The 22004-nt window shown below is 42.1% G+C and overlaps 1 protein-coding gene across 5 annotated transcripts; it reads right to left on the reverse strand.

The window, feature by feature from the left end:
* Positions 1 to 1579: 1579 nt before the first annotated feature.
* Positions 1580 to 21523, reverse strand: ZKSCAN5 (zinc finger with KRAB and SCAN domains 5). Of its 5 annotated transcripts, none has more exons than XM_079787457.1 (7): positions 21102 to 21523; positions 20320 to 20840; positions 16097 to 16232; positions 11165 to 11247; positions 10759 to 10891; positions 8916 to 9524; positions 1580 to 5286 (listed from the first exon to the last, which is right to left on the reverse strand). In XM_079787457.1, exons 2-7 carry the CDS (start codon positions 20731 to 20733, stop codon positions 4175 to 4177), a joined length of 2487 nt encoding a protein of 828 aa, XP_079643583.1. In that variant the 5' UTR covers positions 20734 to 20840; positions 21102 to 21523; the 3' UTR covers positions 1580 to 4174. The 5 variants fall into 5 exon arrangements, with proteins under 5 accessions (XP_079643583.1, XP_079643581.1, XP_079643582.1 ...); XM_079787455.1 differs by having other exon boundaries at positions 10759 to 10894; XM_079787459.1 differs by having other exon boundaries at positions 5107 to 5286; positions 9058 to 9524; positions 10759 to 10894.
* Between the last annotated feature and the right edge of the window lie 481 nt (positions 21524 to 22004).

A 22004-nucleotide genomic window follows, 5' to 3' on the forward strand; every position in this document is an offset into this window, starting at 1 on the left:
TCTAATTCTGATTTCAAGGATTGTCTCTTAGTTCTACTACCTGTGACTTGGCAGGTTCAACTCTGTGAACACCCTAAATTTTGTAGTTTCCTTTTTCTGAAATTTCTTAAAGTTCTGTTCTTTCTCCTTTGGTCCAAACCACCAGAGCTGCATTTTATGGTGAAGTCATCCTATACAAGGGCAGAAAAATGCTAGTGTCTTATGTTTTGTCTTTAACGCCTTTCCTAATGGGACCATCATTTAGGTAAAGTCAAAGCACCGAGCTGGACTGGGAAGAGGGAGGGAAATGTGGGAGGTTTGTCCATATCCTGCTGGGGGCAGTGACTAAGCAGCTTGTGTCCCCTCCACCACCTGCAGCTGGGAACTCAAAGCTGCGTGGCTGGGCCTGAAGAGGGACTTCAAGCTGAACACAGGACCTTCGGGACAAATAGAACAAGTCTGACGGAAAGTGCATCCCATTCCCACTCCCTCCCCTGGAGCTCCACCCCATTGGTGTCCCCTGGGAATCCAGCAGGTCTCATGGTCTAGGGGTCCCCTGAGCCTTCCTCTATAAATCTAGGGGGCTCTAATCTCCTTCTCACTCTGTGGATAATACCAAGGTTAAGAAGCATCCACTGAGAAAGAAGTAAGGAGCTGATAGGCAATCTTAGCCTCCTGGAGGAAAGGTGCAAGTCACAGATTTTGAGAACTAGCGCATGACATCTGTTTCTAATTGTTCCTTCTGCAGAGAAAGGACCCCAAGCTCATGACCTTACTTAGGTGGCTGTTACTTTTGTAAAGTCAACACAAATTTTTGATAGACTCAGTCACAGGCTTCCTCTCTGCGCCAGTACCTTAGCAAACATTTCTATAAAATTCAACCAACATGCTCGGAGCACCTATGCACTGAGGTGACTGCAATGCACATTATACTGTTCGGTTCCTTTTTGCCTTCAGTACTTTCTAACATTTTCATATTAAAAAGGATCAGGAAATAGCATCTTGAACAAACAAATCCTGCTCTAACTTGCCCAAACTTGAGCAAACAAAATATGTGACCCTAATGTTTTTCCCTTTCCTTTTGGAAATGTGTAAGGGACGGCTGTGATAAATGTGATGACTGCATGGAAGCAAAATATTTTTCAGTCAAAAGTTCAAATCTTAAAACTCTTAACCTTTTTTTCCCCCCTGCAACTAGGAACAAGGAAAGATACAAGACTACAGATCAACATAGTTTCTACCTCAGAAACAAGTTTCTGGAATCAGCTGTTAAAAGTGGAAGAGGCTGCCTTAGAAGGCAATGAACTTCCCAATCTTTGAAAGGATTTCATGCAAAAACTGGATAGTCAGTTGCCAGAAAATGCTTTCTCCAGTTCAACAGTTATTAAGCCTTGTTACATGCACATGCTTACAAAGTGAATGGGGATTCTTCCACTGGATTTGATGCTCCCATGAGACCCATTACAATTCTAAGATTCTATAATTGTATGATTTTATCATATATTTGATCAAAAATGTTTTTCACACCGATGAGAACAACAGTTTCACCACTCTGTAATATTTGATGTTTATAAGACGGAGTATAGTTTAGTGCTTAAGATCTTAGCTTTTGGAGGAAACGTGATCTGGGTTCAAATGCTATTTTGCCATGGAGAGCCGTGTGATTTTGGGCGAATGAATGAACTATTCTGAACCTCAGTTTTTCCCAGCTGTAAAATGAGTGCTAATAAGTGAAACCACCTCATAATGTTGTGAAGATTGAGATGATCCGCAAAATGCATTTAGCATGTTGTAAACATGCTAAATGCTCAATAAATATTAACACTAAGCTTTACTGGTTATTATTCTCAAGTCTCATATCTGATCTTTTGCTCTGTGATTCTATTTGCAGGAGACAAGAATCTCCTTAATGCTCCTGAGAAGGACTTTTGACAGAGTTTGCATTAAGTTAGTGGTTATTTGTCCCAAGTGTGTCATTTTCTCTTTACAAGCAATCAGTGACTTTCAGCAAGAATTCCATAATCCTTTTATTATTTTCATTTTTTTCACCAAAGTTTACCCAAGTCAGTACATCCCTTTCCACCTGTATGCCATCCCAGTTCACCATAGTGAACATCTCACAATTGAACCACCACCACACGCCAGGGACTACCAATACTTCACCCACCATTAGTGAGGGAGTCCTCATTGCCTCATGGACACCCTCCAGTGGTCAACCTCCTAGGACAGCTCACAGCACCAAATGTTTTAATCAGGTTCCCTAAAACAGAGCCTAAAACAGGGATTCAGAACCTCATGATTGGTTAAAGGTATGCTCTTCAGGAAAAATATTTGCGAGAGGGAATGAAACCGATCAAGAGGGCAAGAGTCAAGCATGGACACAGTCTCAAGGTCTAGCCTCATCCTGATCCACAAAGAGTGGCTTGGGAAACATAAACTACATTATAGTTTTCCCCTGCTTTAGGCAAGTGAATCAACCTTTTGTACCTCCCTATCAGTCAGTCACTGGCTGGAGTGGGGACGGCAGATTAACTCTTGGATGCTGCAGCTCCCACCATCTGAGGACAAGTCTCTAGAATCTTTGGAGAAGGGAAGAGCTGTGAGCACTTAGCAGCCTAAACTCTGGGCAGCTTAGTGGATAGGTGTGCCAGTCTGGCTAGAGGAATCTGGACAGGACAGCAGTGTACAACACAATCAACAAGTTTAATTTGGTGTTTATTGTACGCTAGGCAGTCAGCAGAAGCAGGACTTCAGCAGTGCCCAAAAGCTCTTTCCCTTTCTCTAGCAGACTCAAACCTTTTTTCCATGCCATCTTCTTTTGCCCACAACTCCTACCCAGACCATGACCTTCCTGCTCCTAATTACTGTTTACTTTCAAATCCAGCTGCAATGCAAATTGAAACTCATTCTACATGTCATTATCCTGCGGGGACATCTATCTCCAGAGCAACTGGGAATTAGTATACATATTGCTTGGACGACAATTCTTTTTTTTTTCTTTTCTTTTTAAATAGATTTTTATTGATTTCAGAGAGGAAGGGAGAGGGAGAGAGAGAAACATTAATGATGAGAGAGAATCACCCATCGGCTGCCTTCTGCATGCCCAACACGGGACTGAGCCCACAACCCGGGCATGTGCCTTTGACCAGAATCGAACCTGGGACCCTTCAGTCCGCAGATCCATGCTCCATCCACTGAGCCAAACTGGCTAGGGTGGGACCATAATTCTATGGGCATAGCTACCCTGATTCTTGCGGATAATAGAAAAGAAGAAAAGAAAAAAAAAGTCCATTTGGCCTGTGTTCTTTATTCCCCTAAGGTCCCGATCCCCTCCCCTCAAGATGTGACTAGCCAACAGTTTCTACTGAATTGAAAAACTTAACTCCTCTTTCTAATAGCTAATCTGATGGTAACAGAATCAAAACAAAACCAAAAAAGTCGAGTGTGTTTCCTGGAGAAGTTGTAGATTGAATAAGATAGTAAGGAACACATACCATTCGGCCTCTGAACCCAATTTTTCCAAAATACAAATCCTTAAGTCAATTTTTTTCAAAGGGTTTAATACTTACTATGGGAACAATGACTGGAGCCTTCTATTGGCCAGGACAATCATTTCTAGGGGAGGTTCATTGCTAAGGTACCAAAACAAGTATCATGCTGAAGAGTTCTCTTTCTTTACCTGTGCTCTTCCCTGAATAGATAAGCTGTCAAGGCAGAAATTACAAACAAAGCTTATTTCTACTGTATCCATGAGGCTTCCCCAGTGTCAGTGTTCTGACATTCAAATGAAGAATAAGTGCTACTTGAAGGTTTTCCTTCACCCATAATATCCATGGGTTCTCTCTCTCTCTCTCTCTCTTTTTTTTTACTGCCCTGACCGGGAATTGAACCATGACCTCTTGGTTCATAGGTTGACACTCAACCACTGAGCCATGCCGTCCGGGCACCATGGGTTCTCTTTTGTCTACATTCTCAAGCATGAAGATGCTAATAAAAGCATTTCTCCTTGGGAAAGCAAACAAATTATCTATTTCTTGTTCTCCAGTGTTCCTAAATTCTAACTGAAGGATTTCAGTTATGTATCTGGAGGTTTTATGGTTAAGCTGAAGTTACTACTACATTCATCATAGGAGTAGGATTTCTCTTCAGGAAAGCTTGTCTAAATTGAGTAAGAGCGGTGCTACAACAGAAACATCTATACACTTAAGGTATTTATGGAATCTGTCCTCTCATGACTTCTCAGATGTTTGAAGAGGCTACAACTCCAAGTGAAACTCATTCCACATTCTTTACATTGAAAGGGTTTCTCACCAGAATGGATTCTCTGATGTTGATTAAGATGTGACTTCAGAGTGAAGCCTCTGCCACATTCATTACATTGATAGGATTTCATGTTGGAATAGGTTTTTTGACGTTGTTTTATGTGAGAACACTGGCCAACATTTTCTCTACAAAGATCACATTTACAGGTTTTCTCTGCAGTATGAGTTCTGTAATGCTGAATAAGGTCAGAACTATAATTAAAGGCTTTGCTACATATATCACATTTATAAGGCTGCTCTTGTAACTCAATCTTCTTATCTTCAATCACTGTTAAGTTCCAACTATATGCTTCCTCACAAATGCCATTTTTTTCTTTTTTCTGACCCATGTGGAGCACCTGATGTTCAATGAGGCTAACATACTGAAAAAAGATTTCTCCACATTCATGACACTGATGGGTTTTCTCTCTAGAATGAAGTCTTAGATGCCCAGCAAGGTGTGAACGCCTCCCAAAACCTTTCCCACACTCGTTACATTTAAAGGGTCTCTCCCCACTGTGCACACTCTGATGCTGAACAAGATGGGACCTTACTCTAAATGCTTTCCCACATAAATGACAGGTATAGGGTTTTTCGCCAGTGTGGACTCTCTGATGCTGAGTTAGGTGCACACGTTGATTATAGCTTTTCCCACACTCATCACACCTAAATGGTTTCTCTCCAGTGTGTATTCGCTGATGTTGGATAAGATGGGCACTCTGAATAAAGCTTTTCCCACATTCATTACATTTATGTGGTCTCTCTCCTGCGGAGGATTTTTTGTGGACATATGTGACTTCATTGAAATTTATCCTCTTTGAAGAGGGTTGTCCTACTATCTCTTTCATGGGAATTCCCTGCTTTCTATCCAACTTGCCTTCTCCAAAATCTTGAACTTGAGAAACATTTTTTTTTATTCTTCCAGATAGTTCCATGTCTGCTTCTGAAAATTCTAAAATTTTCTTCTTAACATTCAATTTTGTATTCTTACTTCTTTTGTCATTGCCTGAAAAAATAAAGAGGAAATGCAAATGTCATCAGTTCCTTTATAGAAGAAAAATAAGCTGTCAGAAAAAGGAAATAATCAAATGAAAATATGATGTAATGGGAGTAAAAAAGGGGACGCATAGATGTACTTGATGCAATTTAGTTCTGGCCAGTGTGGCTCAGTTGGTTGGAGTCTCATCCCATGAATTGAAGGGTCACGGTTTGATTCTGGTCAGGGCACATCCCTACGCTGCAAGTTTGTACCGACTGATGTTTCTTTCTTTCTTTCTTTCTCTCTTTCTTTCTTTCTTTCTTTCTCTCTCTCTTTCTTTCTTTCTTTCTTTCTTTCTTTCTTTCTTTCTTTCTTTCTTTCTTTCTTTCTTTCTTTCCTTCCTTCCTTCCTTCCTTCCTTCCTTCCTTCCTTCCTTCCTTCCTTCCTTCCTTTCTTTCTTTCTTTCTTTCTTTCTTTCTTTCTTCTTTCTTTCTCTCTCTCTCTCTCTCTCTCTCTCTCTCTCTCTCAAATAAAAAATAAATAAGTAAGTATAAATATCAATTTAGTAATATGTATTGATAGCCATAAAGATGTTTTTGGCCTTTCATCCACTAATACCACTTCTGGGCATCTATTATGAGAAAACAACCCTAAATACTGAAAAAGGCATAAGCAGAGTTATCAAAGTGAAATTTTAGAATTCCAACTGGGGAACAGTTGAATAAATTATGATGTCTCCACACAATAGCAGATTATCAAAAATAACAAATAGGAAGGTCAAGCAACACTAGAAAATGTATATGTCTAATTTTTGTGTCCTATGAGTATAACTACATAAAAATAGGCTATAAGCCAAGCTGGTGTGGCTCAGTGGTTGACTGTTGACCTATGAACCAGGAGGTCATGGTTTGATTCCCAGTCAGGGCACTTGACCGGTTTGCGGGCTCAATCCCCAGTATGGAGCATGCAGGAGGCAGCCGATCAATGATTCTCTCTCATCATTGATGTTTCTTTCTTTTCCTTTCCCTTCCTCTCTGAAATCGATAAAAAATATATTTAAAAATAAAAATAGGCTTATGAAAAAGGATAGAAGGAAATCCACTACACAATAATAATTCTGTTAGGATGGTGAGATTATGTGATTTTTTTTCTCCCAATTTTTTTTCCTCCAAACTTCCTATTATTTTAAAGTAAAATAACTAAATTGGAAAAAGTTGGAAAAGGGGAAGAAGCAAGTAAGAGAGTCCAACTCCTCATTTACTAGACTAGAAAGTAAATAGATAATGTCTAAAATTGATGAATAAAGCAATAGCAGGATTATTTAAAACTAGAAGCCAGGTGCACAAAATTCGTGCATGGGTGCGGTCCCTAGGCCCGGCTGGCTATTGAAGCATGAGCGTCTGGCGTGGAAGGGCAGGTCCCAGCTGACCACTGGGCCCGGGGCAGCACATGGGCCATTGGGACCCCTTGCACCCACCTCTGCCTGAGTCACAGCACCCGAGTCCCCATGTGGAGATGCGGAGAGCATGGCTGGATGCCATGGGCTGGGGCGCAGCGTGTGCCTCTGGGCCGCCCAGCGGCACCGCACAGAAGCCAGGCAGGGAGCACACTCTCTCCTAGCATGAACCCATGGGGAGCCCAACCATCCTCTGCAGTCCCAACAGCTGCGGCCTGGCTCACTCAGAAGAAGCCATGAAGGTGTGGGGTGGGCTCCTCGTGGGCGCCCGGCACCTGAGCATGGGGGGCTTCCCCAGCGTGCAAGCTCTGGCATCCTGGGGGAGGGTAGCAGGGGGAGTGAGAGCAAGCTCAGCGGACACCCCACATTCTCACTGCACCTCCATCGCCACCACCCCCACCCCTAGGAAGGGGGCGAGAGGTCGCAGTGTGTCGCTGACGCCCGCCATGTTCTGCACCGCCCTCTGGTGGTCAGCGCATGCCATAGCGAGTGGTTGAACTCCTGGTCAAACGACTACCTGAGGGGACAATTTGCATTATTAGGCTTTTATTATATAGGACTAGTGAGCTGGTGCACGGATTCGTGCACATTGAAAGGAAATTAATTAGAAGGTGGCTGGCGGGGTGGGACTGGGCAAGACAGGCCGGACACACCATGGAGCCAACCTCCCGTGGTCCCTCTTGGCCGTCCACACCTGGGGCAGCGCCACGGCTCAAAGGGTGTTTGCAGAGTGAGCGGGATCCCTCCAGCAGGTGGGGTCTCTTTGCCTGGCCTGTGGGGATCTGGCCGAAACCGGCTCTCCAACATCCCCCGAGGGGTCCCAGATTGCAAGAGGGAGGTTCTCAGGTGACACACCCCAGAATCGGGCTTCCTACTCTCTGGTTTTGGGGTGTGTCACCCAAGAACCACCACTGCCAAGTCACTGCAGCTTGGCACTCCTGTGTTAAGCATTTGCCCCCTCGTGGTTCTGATGCTTAGCCTTTTATATAGAGAGATATGGAATTACTGGAAGAAAATAGAGGTAAAAGCAAGTACCTCTGGAGAAAGGGAAGTTGGGATAGAGGAGAGGGCATAGGATTTTGCCTATTGATTTGACAATTACATTATCCTATATAATAAAAGGCTAATACGCAAACAGACCGAATGGCAGAACATTGTTATCATGTGTGCTGACCACCAGGGGGCTCGCGCAGAACATGGCAGGCGTCGGCAGCAGGCAGCAGAGTGCAGAACATGGTGGGTGTTGGCTGCAGCGGGATGGTGGGGCAGGTGAGGAGGAGCGCCAGACCAAGGGGAGGCACAGTCGCTGTCATCAGGGCGAGCCTCTGGTGGTTACTGAAAATTCTTTGCTCCTGCGTACTGCAGTCCCACCCAGCGCTCATACCCGCTGCTGGAGCCACCGCTTGAACCCTCTGCCAGCACTTGGCACCAGTCCTGATCGCTCGGCACTGTCAGCGGGTGCGAACGGTGGCTGCTAGCCCTGATCACCCCTGAGGGCTTCTCCACCTCCCCCTGCCCCTGAGGGGTGATCGGGGCAGCAGTCGCTGCTCGCACCCACTGATGGCGCCAGCCCTGCTCACACCCGCTGCTGGCGCCCGCCCCAATCACTCTGCACTGTCAGCAGGTGCAAGCAGGACCGGCACCATCGGTGCGTGGGAGCGGTGGTGGCAGGAGTGGGGCTGCTGGCAGACAGGGACCAGGGCCGCAGCAGGAGGGGCCGGGAGGGAGCGCAGAGGATGGGCTGAGACCCGCCCCTGTGCCCACCACAGCCTTGTGGCCCACGGTTCCTTTCAAGGTGCATGAATTCGTGCACTGGGCCCCTAGTCTATATAATAAAAGCCCAGCAACCATTACAGCAGAACCAGAACAACCAGTCGCCATGACACACACTGACCACCAGGGGAGTCAGCGCAGTGGCAGAGCCTCTCCCGCCTCTGTGACGGTGCTAAGGAGCAGTGAGCCAAGCGGTAAGGAGCGAACAGGTGGGCGGTTAGGAGCGAGGGGTCCCGGATTGTGACAGGGAGCAGGCCGGGCTGAGAGACCCCCCTCCTGCACGAATTTCGTGCATCAGGCCTTTAGTAAATAACAGACTGTAATCTTTGCCCCTTCCTACTGTTCCCTTATCACAGCTCATCTGTTCTAAGCTAATAAAAACATTTTTGACTCCATTTATTCTCCAATACAAACTCTTCACACATACATCTTTGGGATTTCTCTCTGAAGTGGCGCTTCAGGTGCTCAATCAGATGAGAGTGCCGACCAAAGTTTTTCCCACATTCGGTACATCCGTAGGGTTTCTCTCCGCTGTGCACACTGTGATGCTGGACAAGGTGGGAACTCACACGAAAGGCTTTTCCGCACACCTGACATTTATAGGGTTTCTCGCCAGTGTGGACTCGCTGATGTTGAGTAAGGTGCACACGCTGATTATAGCTTTTCCCACACTCACCACACTTAAATGGCTTTTCTCCAGTGTGGATTCGCCGATGTTGAATGAAGTTTGAGGCTTGAAGGAAAAATTTACCACAGTCATTACATTTGTGACCTCTCTCAGCATTTGTGTTTTGCTTACAGTTAAGGTCTGCGATGGCACCAAGATCTCTTTTCTGGGAAGGGTTCTGCCTTGACTTCCCCACACTGGGGTTTACCTGCCACCCTTCTACCATGCTGCGAAGCTCATTAACTTCTCCAAATTCTTGACTTTGGGCAACACTTCTTTCAGTGTTTCCTGATGTCATCCAGTGCGATTTGGCTTCATCAGAAATCTGCTTTACTATGAGTTCCATATTGTCATTCTTTGACTTGCAATCTGAAATAATAGAAGAAAAATGGAAAATTTAACTACTTCCTATAGTAGAAGAAATAAAATGACTAAGGGATATAGAATAATTATACGAACCCAACATGAGCACATGACTATGTAAATTGGTATAACATTTTTCAAAAGAAATCTGGCATTATCTATGTATTTCATCTAAAGTCTACCAGTGTGCTTGTTATATAGTGGTTCTTCTAACAGAATCCATTCAAGCCCAGCTGGTGTTGCTCAGTGGTTGAGCATCAACCTAAGAATGAGAAGGTCATGGTTTGATTCCTGGTCAGAGCACATGCCCGGTTGCGGGCTTGATCCCCAGTTGGGGCATGCAGGAGGCAACCGATCAATCATTCTCTCTCATCATTAATGTTTCTACCTCTCTACCTTTCTCTCTGACATAAATAAAAATATTTTTAATAAGAAATAAAAGAATTAATTCAAAAGAAGCTAAAAGCTATAAGCTCCAAAATGTTTGTCATAGTACTAAACTTTTTATAATTGCTCCAGGCAGCAAAATCAAATATTAGTTTCCAAGATCATAACTTAGTTAGAAATACTGGCAAAATCTTACTTGGGATGCAAAACTCAAGAAGGGATATGACAAAGAAACAACAAAAAAGAAGAAAAACAAATAAAAATTTTTAAAAAGTAAACAGAAAGAAAAACAAATATGATTTTTTTTAAAAGGGATACAACATGTAAAATGTAGATGCCAACAGGGAAAACATCATAAAATAGGTACCAGTGATTTGAGAATGGTAACAGGGTGAACAACTAGCCACCCATGAGCTAGAAAGAAAAGAAAGAATGCCATTGAAATATAGTAAAAATAACTACTACAATACACTTATTCAGCAAAGTCTGAGATGCTTTCACAAATGAGAATTATTCAGCTAAGAATTAGTTAATCTGTCAAGGAATAGAATACAATAATTACTACAAATTTGTTAAAATCCAAACCTGTTAGTTTTAAGCTCTTTCATTTTAAAGCAGTAACAGATAGTATTTGCAAATATTATTCTCCAAGCACTTCAGTCATACCCTTATTATGAAGGAAATAATCAAAATAAGCTAAGGAGGGAAGTTGATTTGTTCTTTCACAGAAAAAAAAAGCGCGCCACATTATAGCAATTAAAACATACATGCTTTCATAAGATGTACTAGAAATATTCTTTTTAAGATAACAAAGTTAATATGTCCTAATCCATGCAGACAAAATAAGTCTTACCCATGGAGGTAATACTCTCATAATTCTCCTTCCTGTCATCCCTATAGAGAGACTTCTGGGATTGGTCCAAATGTTCCCATTCCTCCAGGATAAAGGAAACAGCCACATCAGCCACATCTTCAATTTTCACCAACTTCTGAAACATGAGATCGCCACTAAATTCCCATTCCCTATGTTCCAATTTGGATGAGGGAAAGAACTGCAAGTGTTAAGGAAAGAAATAGGAAGAGGGACTATGCTTCAAAGAGGATGGGGAGAATTGGGTAGAATGGAAAAAGGATTGAAGTATAAACCCAAGGTGTGCCTGGTCTCTAACAGAACTCCTGATAAAGATTCAGGATTAAGGCAGCTACGTCTCCAAGAACAGACATGGGTCCTTATTGCAGGCACAGGGACACCAGCTCACCTGGGACCCAGCTGAGAGAAGTGAGGCTGTCAGCTCCTGGCTGTCCTTCAGGGGAAGGGAAGAAACTTGGAGAGCAGGAAGGGCTGAGGGGGGAGAAAAAGAGGTGTTAGTGAGAATATCTTTGCCCAGCTCTGATTGCCACCATATTCCACTTTTGGTCAAGAATCTACAATGGTGCCCAGCCACATCAAAACCAAATTCTTCCGCTTGGCTCTCAAGACCCTCGACATTCCGGCCTCGCCCACGCCTACCCTATATTCACCCTTCCACCCAAAAAACTAGATTCCCTGCTTTGGTCAGGCTAATCCCTGCTGCTGACTTCAAATTGTGCCATTCTGCTCTGCCAAGACTGAACCTAATCATTTCAAAGGATAACCAAAGTCTCACAGCTTCAGATCTCAAGCACTTCCTAGAGCCCAGGGCTTCTGAAGCTTTAATGAGCAAACAAATCACCTGGGGTTCTAAGCACAGAGCAGATTCTGGCTTAGCAGGTGTGGGCTCCACATTTTGCATTTCTAACAAGCTTCCAAGTGATGTTGGTGGTGCTGCTCCTTGGACTACACTTTATGATTAGCAAGGCATTAGTCCACATGCTCTCTCTTCAAGAAATTACCATGGTTGGTTTATAGTCAACCAGTTAGTATATATTATTAAGCCTACTCTGTGTGTTATAATAGGCAGATAAAACAGTCCTTGCCTTCCAAAACTTCAACAACAGGGAGTGTAGACATGGAAGCCTTACTTACTTCCGGAATAGGGTAAATTACCAATACTATACTTGAAGTTCGCAATCTAGGAACGCCGAGTAGAGAGTGGAAGGTGAAAGCTTCAGGAAAGCCTTTCCACAGGAAATAGGGGTGGAGCGGGGTGAGGATAAGGGTGCTTTGAAGGTGGAGTGAGTAACATGTGTAATGCCTGCAGGGTCTGATATCTAGATGCTGGTCACTATTTGACCCTCTGCTGTCACCTCTGCTTGTTTTTGTCAAGATTCATGGTGCATCCAGATCTCAATCTATGTGAGCCCCAACTTAATCAAATCACCTGACAGTTTAGACCTTGCTATGGTTTCCCTCAGTGCTGGAGATGTCTATGTATATGTAGTTTGCTTGTGTCTGAGGACTAGAAAGTAATGAGCAATGACACAAAAAGGAGATAATGATTATTGATGAAAGACAAAAACAGAGTCTGAAACCAGGAGTGTGGCTAAAGAGTCAAAAGAGGAGACTTGAAATAAAGGGATGAATGTAGTCTATACTTGAACAGTAATTGTGAGTATAGACTACATTCCAATTATAATTGGAATTATTATAGTAATTCCATTCTAAATAATTCCACTTATTTTTTGAAGTTCCTGTGAAACTCATTGCTTCTTTAACTTTTTTTTTTTCTTTAACTTTTAAGTAAATGATTTTGCTTCTCTCAAGCTCAAATTAGTCCCAGGGGCAGAAAACCAGCCTTCAGTGCTATCAAAGGAATGCAGCTTCCCCCAGTGTATAAAAAAAAAAAAAAAAAAAAGGTAACAGTAATTTTGTTGGAATAAAGAAACTGGCTAACAGAACAGAGAAGAGAAGCAGCACCTAGGAAGAGAAGAAAAGAGTAGCATGATCTGATGAGACTCTGCAAGTAATGGGAAGATGACATGATTTAAGGAGGATAGGATTCTGTACTTGAGAGGGCCTAGTGGTTACAGCAAAGGCAGGATAGCTCAGAATTGGGTAAAAGTGTAAAATTAGAGGGTTCAAATATGAGCTCTGTCACTTAATAGCTTTGTGACCTTGAACAAATTACTTAACCTTTTTAGGCCTTAGTTTCTTAATTTCTAACAGGATAACAGCAACACCTACTCATTCCACTAAGTACTAGGCCTATTACACAATTTTGGGTTTCCATGTTGAACAGTTTTAACTATTTTTAAAGACTGGAATTATATGACTTTTATTCCTTTAGAGATCTTCTGAAGAACAGAAAGAAAATTCATTTTATATTTTAAAAAATAGAATAAAACTCATTCTATCTTGTAATTTCTATATGGATCCACTGAACACTTTTATAAATTTAGAAAACATTTTGGGATCTGACTGATCTTATTTTTCCTGTATCATGAAACATTTTTCTATTTCATCATCCCAGGAATAATTTCATTCTTACTAATCATTATTCATTAATTATCTCCAATGAGAGCATAGAAGACTAAAATAGCAAGAAATGAGAGAATAAAAAAATATTTAGGATCATGCAACAGTGAAAAACATCATCATTATTCACTATTCCCAAAGTATTAAATACATTACACAGAGTTTTGCATCATCTTCCAGAAAGTATAAGACTGTTGACACCTGCTTTTAACTTTCATTGAGCATAGTTGAGAATTCAGAAGTTCTGAGGGCTCCCGGACTGTGAGAGGGGGCAGACTGGGCTGAGGGACCACCCTCCAGTGTACGAATTTTGTGCACTGGGCCTCTAGTAATAATGATAAAACTGAAAATACAAGGGAAATCTTAGAATGAGTCTACAAATGATAATATCCTGGTGACCTTTCTCAAACTCAAGAATCAATAATAAACAATACATTTTTAATTTCATAAAAGGAATATGACCCATCTTATCCAGTGAGCCATTCAAAGGGAAGGATTTCATCATGCAATATTTTACAACAAGATTCTGGACTATCCTATTTTGCTAAAAAGACAGTTTTTGATTTTGCTAAAGAGACAGTAATGTGTGACAGTACTCTTTAGTTTTTTATAATGTTTTAATTATCAAAATTCACTTGATACAAAGAAGTTTAATTCTTATTAAAACTTCTTTAAAAATTGATATCATCAGCCGAAACCAGTTTGGCTCAGTGGATAGAGCGTCGGTCTGCGGACTGAAGGGTCCCGGGTTCTATTCCGGTCAAGGGCATGTACATTGGTTGCGGGCACATCCCTGATGGTGGGTGTGCAGGAGGCAGCTGGTCGATGTTTCTCTCTCATCGATGTTTCTAGCTCTCTGTCCCTCTCCCTTCCTCTCTGTAAAAAAATCAATAAAATATATTTAAAATATATATATATTGATATCATCGCCCAGCCGGTGTGGCTCAGTACTTGAGCGTTGACCTATGAATCAGGAAGTCACAGTTTGATTTCCGGTCAGGGCACTTGTCTGGGTTGTGGGCTCGGTCCCCAGTGGAGGGCATGCAAGAGATTGATTATTCTCTCTTATCATTGATGTTTCTATCTTTCTCTCCCTCTCCCTTCCTGAAATCAATAAAAATATATTTTTAAAAAAATTGTTTTTATGCTTTGATTCTTCTGTTATTATGCATAAAATGACTTAAATATAAAAAAAGAAAAAGGAGTCTAGCTGGTTTGGCTCAGTGGATAGAGCATTGGCCTGTGGACTGAAGGGTCCCGGGTTCGATTCCAGCCAAGGGCACATGCCTGGGTTGCAGGCTCAATCCCCAGTAGGAGATGTGCAGGAGGCAGCCAATCAATGATTCTCTCTCATCATTGATGTTTCTCTCTCTCTCTCCCTCTCCCTTCCTCTCTGAAATCAATAAAGAAATATTTAAAAAAACAAAAAACAAAAAAAGAAAGAAAGAAAGAAAAAGGATCCATTGGCCCCAGATGGTAAGTGAAGATTATTTTTCCTGGTACACTGAAGGTTAAATGAATTCCTACAAGTAAAGCTTAGAACAGGTCTTAGTAAACACCATAGACATGATAGCTGCTGCTGCTGTGCTTTTATTATTATTACCACAGTGAAAGGAAAGCTGGAAAAGATTAGAGACATAGGACATGTCAAGTGAAAGGCCTGACCACTAAGGGGAACCTAGAAGAAAGCCTGGGGCCAAACAGGAAATACAAGTTCACAATTTCTAATCCATGATTCTGAAATCCCAAAGCTCTACATACCAAAGGTGGTCTTTTTTTTCATGAAGTTAGGCATTGAACTAATTTGACAACAAAACCTAACCAGAATATATGTGAAGCTAATCAAAACTTTTATTTAATCCACTGCTGTATATATACATACATTTCACTGCTGAACTATGAATGTGTGTGATTATGGGGTACCATGTCAAATCCTGTTGGTAGTGTAATATGTGGTATGTAAATCACATTATCATACTAAATCTGAAAAATTCTGAATTCTAAAATATATCTGATGGCAAGAGTTTCTGGTTAGAGATTATAGACTTGTGGACATATATCATCATAAATAAGATAAGCTGTTCACTTTTCTTCTTTGATATATATAACACAGGTTAATAAAATAGAGGGAAGGAAAGAAAGAGAAAACAAATGCTCTAAAGGTCATGGTGAAGCACTGCTTGAAATAAGAATGAAAGCAAAATTCAATAAAGAATTTTTAAAAAAATGAAAGCAATTAGGAACTGGAAACTTTTTTTTTTTACTTAAGCATTAAGATAACAAAATCTATGAAGTGGAGTTGTAAATCTTTTAACAGTACCTATGAAGTTCTCATCATCTGCATTATAGCTTTTGAATAGAACTGTGGTACAGTTCCTAGCCATCCTGTAAGCTGACCTGTCTGTTTTTTTAATATATTTTTATTGATTTCTGAGAGGAAGGCAGAGGAAGAGATAGAAACATCAATGATGAAAGAGAATCATCAATCGGCTGTCTCCTGCATGCCCCACATTGGGGATCAAGCCCACGACCTGGCATGTGCCCCGACTGAGAATCAAACCATGACCTCCTGGTTCATAAGTCAATGCTCAACCACTGAGCCATGCCAGCTAGGCAACCTGACCTCTCTTAATACCATGGACTCAATTCCAGGTCCTCAGACCCTGCCAACCTCCAAATCCTACTGATTGCAGAAGCTCCCTAGCCTGAAGTCTCTCTCTCATAGACATTGCTTACCCACATGGCCAGGGCGCCCACTCTCTGGCCACATCTATTCCACCAAATCATAGATCCTCACCATTTTCCTCCAGATGAGGCTTCTGTGGCTCTTGTTCAGGCTGGGAGTCCAGAGACAGAAGCTGGTGATGGAAGGACTCCTGCATAGCTCCTGATGGCACCACCTTCTGAGAAAGGACTTCCGGACATGCCACAATCTAACAACCACAACCACACCAATCAGTACATTAATGAGAAGGCTATTAAATCATCCAGCAAATTCACGTTATTCTTTCATTTGTTCCTATACTAAATATTTAATGTGCTAGGTCTATAATGAATCAGGCACTGATTATACATTAGTTTATATCTAGTTGTAGAAGACCTCCATTAAACATTTTAACACATAAATACATACTAGGACACAATTACAGACTATGTTATATGTTAGAAAGGAGAAGGAAGTAAAATGAGACAGATCAGACGAGATCTACTTTATTTTTTAAGATATGTTTTTATTGATTTGAGAGAGGAAGGGAGAGGGAGAAGAAATAGAAACATTGATGAATTGGCTGCCTCCTGCACGACTCCTACTGGGGATTGAGCCCACAACCAGGGCATGTGCCCTGACAGGGAATCAAACCGGTGACCTCTTGGTTCAGGGGTTGACACTCAACCAGTGAGCCACACCAGCTGGGCATGAGATCTACTTTAGATTGGGTAGCCATCAAAGGCTTTTCTGAGGAAGTGTCACTTAAGTAAACACCTAAAGGATGAAAGAAGCCAGCCAGGAGAAAGGTAAGAAGTGTTGCAGGCAGAGAGAACAATATAAGCAAAGACTATCAGACAGAAAGAGGGTATCTTAGGAAGGCCAATGTGGGTCAAGTTTAGTAAAGAGGGAGAGAGAGGGGAGAAAGGAGTTTGGAAAGGTCAATTAGAGGACTCAGGAAGTCACACGTGGTTCTCCAGCAGACCAACACCAAGACTGAAGCTAGTTCATGTCCAGTGTACAACAGACCTCAATCTTTCTGTTCTTGGCTCTTGCTCAACCGTAGGGTACATACAATTACTCTGCCACAACCAGTCTCCAGAATCTGTCTATTCTGGAAGGTACTAGCTCAGCAGCAACCTAGCTGGTAATAAGATCCTGCATTGAGATAGAATCGCCATCCCTTTTCCCCCTCCCTTCTGGTTTCAAAACACTTTTGATTTTAACCCTCCTAGTACTGGCAAAATGTGGCACAAGAGTTACATTAAGAGGCAGTTGCAAAACAGTTGTGGCAAATATTCTGTGTGAAAGTTTGTGTCCTGGTTGACCCACTCAGAACAGAGTTAAGATGATGCCAAGTATGTCAAAGGGCACTGTGGGCAATGAAGAACCAAAACAGCCCTTGATGTCCGGAAACTCTGACAGAGAAACTGACAAAGGAGAAGGATAAAGCCCGGGGAAAGATTTGCAGAGACAAGAACTGCCTGGAGATAAAGTTGAGGAAAAATGTCAGGGATACAGGAGACAGACAGAGAAAAGGGCAAACAAAGTATGCTGTGGAGGCCCGTGGGAAATACCCTATCTGGGCCTCAAAGCCTACCACTAAGAAACTATTTTTCTCTGTATCCCTTCCAAAAATGGGCTGCATATCACACTGAAAGAGGCAAATCTGTAATATATGCTGTAAATCCTGTATTAAAAAATGTTTTTTGTTTTAAATTATGCTTTTGAATATTACTAAAAAGATAGAAAATAGTTTGTCCATTTATGTCCTAAATTAGCTTTTTTAAAAAATATATTTTTATTGATTTCAGAGAGGAAGAGAAAGGGAGAGATACAAATATCAATGATGAGAGAGAGTCAGATTGGCTGCCTCCTGCATGCCCCACATTGGGGATCATGCCCACAACCCTGGCATGTGCCCTGACCAGGGATCAACCACTGAGCAACACCAGCTGGGCCCAAATTAGGTTTTAAAAAGTATTAACTAGATGTCAACATGAACCTTTATGCCCTGAAAGGAGCAATAGAAAGGTTCAAACATTCCCATCTGTACAACAATCATTCAGGAGAGCTACAGGGTCTGGCTTCAGATCAACAGTAACTCTCTCTGCTGCCCACTTGCCTCGTGGGGTGAGCTAAGCCATCTGAAGAGCCTGAAGATATTCTGGAATGTTCAAGTACCCCTTACCCAGAGGTAAAGAATAAGGAGCTGGTACCTTACAATGAAGTGCAATGGCTCTGGAAAATGAGGGAACTTCTCTAACTAGTTTCAACCTCTTCTAGACCTATAATCTTTTGTTTCTTTGCTATAAAAAGAGAATTAAAGTTTAAGAGAGTGTGAGTCTAGCAACAAGAGGAAGGTAGAAAGTCAGATTATAAATGAGTAAGAAAGTACAAAATGTTAACAACATAAAAATACTGATTCTCCCTAGATTAATATATTATTTCATGCAATACCAACAGGATTTTGGGGGTACTAAAAACTAAATAAATAATTCTAAATATCATAAGGAAAATGAGAAAATATTAAAACACTAGAGGCCCAGTGCACAGATTCGTGCACTGGTGGGGTCCCTAGGTCTGGCCTGCACCCTCTCTCAATCTGGGACCCCCTCAGGGAATGTTGGATAGCCAGTTTCGGCCCAATCCCCACAGGCCCGATCCAGACAGGAGGGAGCCCTATCCTGTGCGTTGAGCGTCTGTCCCCTGGTGGTCAGTGCTCATCATAGCAACCAGTTGACGGGTTGTTTGGTTGTTTGATCACTTAAGCTTTTATATATATAGATAATTCGGAAGAAGGAAGGGTAGCCCTATCATATACCAAAGCATTTCAGAGAGCTCAAATAATTAAAATACTAACACATGAACACATAGTGACATCAAGAAAATAGAATAAAGAGACCACAAAAGGACCCAAATACATGCAGAAATTTGGTATGTAAATATAGAGGCATTTTAATCAGAAAGAGAAAAGGTGGATTACAAGTTGCTGGGGCAACCTGGTAGATATCTGGGGGAAAATAAAGTTTTAACCATACCAAACACCCTAAACCAAAATGAATTCCAGATGTAAAGTGTAAAAAATGTAAAAGTGTAAAAAAAAATTTAAGACAAAACTATGAGAAAAATTTCTCATAATATTGTAGTTGAGAAGGCCTTTCTAAGTACGGCACAAAACCCTAAAAACAACGTAAAAGATCTAAGTTGATTGCATAAAAATTAAAACACCCTGCAAAGCAAAAATCTCCATAAGCAAAGACAAGCAATAATGTGGAAAAATAGTACTTGCAATTCAATTACAGACACAGTCCTTACTTTTCCTAATAGGTAAATAATATAAACAGATAATCTGCAATAAAAGGGCATATGCATAGCCCTTTAAAATATGTATTGTGGTCAAACTAACCCATTAGAGAAATGCATTAAAACTGCACAGAACTGGAATATGTATCTTTCATATTGGCAATAATCAAAAAAGTTGGATAAGATAATATTGTGTTATCAGACTGTAGTAAAAAAATTTCTCTCATACATTGCTGTTGGGAATATAAATTGGTATAACCTCTATGTAAGGCAATCTATCAATAGCTGTCAAAATTACAAATGCATATGACTTCTGAGCTAACAAATGGACTTAGCATTCATTCTATAATTAATGATGTATGTAAAGATACTCATGCAGCAAAGTTGTTTGTAGTAAAAATTCAGAAACAATCTAAAGGAACAACTTAAATGGCACTCAATAGTTCAATTATGGTATATCCATACAATGGAATATAACGCAGTTTCAGAGTGAGGTCACTCTATTGCACTGACATGAAACAAACCAAGCTATAAGAAAAAAGCAAGAGGCAGAAATACACAGTGATTTTAAAACATCTGTGTTTTAAATATGTCATATACATACATGTTCATATATATAGAATATAGTATACCTCCATAAGGATATGCATGTATCATGTAAATGGTTGCCTCTGGTGAGGAGAATTAGGCATCTGAGGAACTAGGGGTGGGAGGGAAACTTACTTTTATTACTACCTTAAGTACCTTTTGAATTTTGTATCATGTCACTCAAAAAATAAATATAGTAATTTTAAAACTAAATTAAATCACAGATTGTCTTCTCCAGGTTAGCACACTGGATACTGCTTCTCTTTTGCTGGAGTGGCAGGAAATCTCCACAGGGTACCTAATCCCAGGAGAACAAAAGAATATAAATGAAGCACCAGAGTGCTAAGGATTTCACCCCTGCTCAGCAGCTCAACTCTCTTCCTGTCCTTCCTCATTGCTCTAATGTCTCCTCTTCCACTCACCTGTTGTCTGCGTTCCTCTAGTTCCCTCTGTATATTTTCTACCACAGCCACAGCCTCTTCTCCGTTTTCCGGGTGATGTTCTCGCACCCAGGTCTGGAACTCTTCAGGCAGGATGGTCAGGAACTGCTCCAGCACCAGCAGCTCCAGGATCTGCTCCTTGGTGTGGATCTCGGGCCTCAGCCACTCACAGCAGAGCACCCGGAGCTGGCTGAGTGCCTCCCGGGGGCCCGATGCCTCCTGGTACTGGAAGTGCTTGAAGCGCTGGTAAAAAGTCTCAAACACTGGCGCGTTGTACTCCCGCATCCAGGTGCAGTCTTCTTCTTCCACCTTCACTATTAGAAGGTCTTCTTGCTCTTGTGAAGTCTCAGCTGGAGGGTCCAAGTCTATGACTTCCCCAGATTCTGTCATTATCATTCCAAACTCGGAAGGATGTCTCTCCACTTGAGCTGTTTTACACTGATCAAATACGTTCTCTGCTCTTTAGGATCTTCTGGAGGACACGTTCATTATTATGCAACCTACTGATATATTGGAAGTTATTATTAGCAAAGAGGTGACATAGAGGTCATTTATACTAAAGATGACCATTCAACGGAGTAATTCATTTAAACAAGTCAGCCGTAACTCCACCCATTGGAGAACAAGTCAGCTGTAACTCCACCCATAAAATATTGACATATTTCCAACATTTAAAAAATGTAAATGAGAGCCATAAAAAATCTGACATCAGGCCCAACCAACACAATTTAACTGGTGAAGAATATTAATAGGACAAGACTTACTAACTAGTCCAGACGCAGTCGCTCCTTCTGTCTATCTTTAAGTCAAACTTAAGTCAGAACAGGGGTCAAAAACATTACAATGATCAAAACTGGTCCTGTCTTTCAAGCCAGAAGGGCCTGAGAGACCAACGGGAGACTTCATTGGTCCCGAAGAGAAGCAGGGTAATAAGGGCAGATTTGGACCTGGATTTCTCGGAATCGACCCTGACCCCGTACACACGGGAGACCGGCCCGGTCAAGGTTAGGATGGGCCCCCGTCTGGATACAATGCCCATTCCCTTTCCTCAAGACTCCAGCCTCGGGGAGCTCTCCTGGACGACCGAGCTCCCGCAATCAAGGCTGGAGAGATGGGTTTCTTTTCACCAACGGAGAGAAAACCGAAGGCGACACTTCTCAACATTTCCTCGCCGGAAGTAAGCAAGTCCAAGCTTTCCTTGTCCAACGGGCTTGAGCCACAAATCCAACCCCCCGAGAGCACTTCCGAGTCCTCTCTAGGAAACCCGGAGGTCCTCGCCTCTCAGCGGGTGGAAAGTGTCCGCCCCACGCCCCGCCCCAGAGGGGCTGTGGGCCAATCGGTGGGGGAATGGGGCGGTGGCCCAGGAGCCAGTCACGCCCACGGAACCTCAGGAGCCTTGAAGAAAACAGAGCCACACTCTTTCCCCACCCAACCCCGAAGCAATTTATTTTTTAAAACATTTTTATTGATTTCAGAGAATAAGGGAGAGACAGAAACATCAATGATGAGAGAGTATCACTGATCGGCTGCCTCCTGCACACCACCACTGGGGATCGAGCCCGCAACCCGAGCATGTGCCCCGCGACTGGAATCGAACGCGGAACCTTCCAATCTGCAGTCCAATGTTCTATCCACTGAGCCAAACCAGCCAGGGCAACCCCAAAGCA

The sequence above is a fragment of the Cnephaeus nilssonii genome, assembly GCF_951640355.1.
Source record: "Cnephaeus nilssonii genome assembly, chromosome: 2".
NCBI lineage: Eukaryota > Metazoa > Chordata > Mammalia > Chiroptera > Vespertilionidae > Cnephaeus > Cnephaeus nilssonii.

Bases quoted from the DNA above. Each gene is read 5' to 3' on its own strand.
- ZKSCAN5 (XM_079787455.1), bottom strand. From the start codon at position 20,733: ATGATAATGACAGAATCTGGGGAAGTCATAGACTTGGACCCTCCAGCT. The intron at 16,233-20,319 runs GTGAGTGGAAGA...TGTGGTTGTTAG, and splicing joins TAGAGGAACGCAGACAACAG to ATTGTGGCATGTCCGGAAGT. The intron at 11,248-16,096 runs GTGAGGATCTAT...CTCCCCCCTCAG, and splicing joins GCCTCATCTGGAGGAAAATG to CCCTTCCTGCTCTCCAAGTT.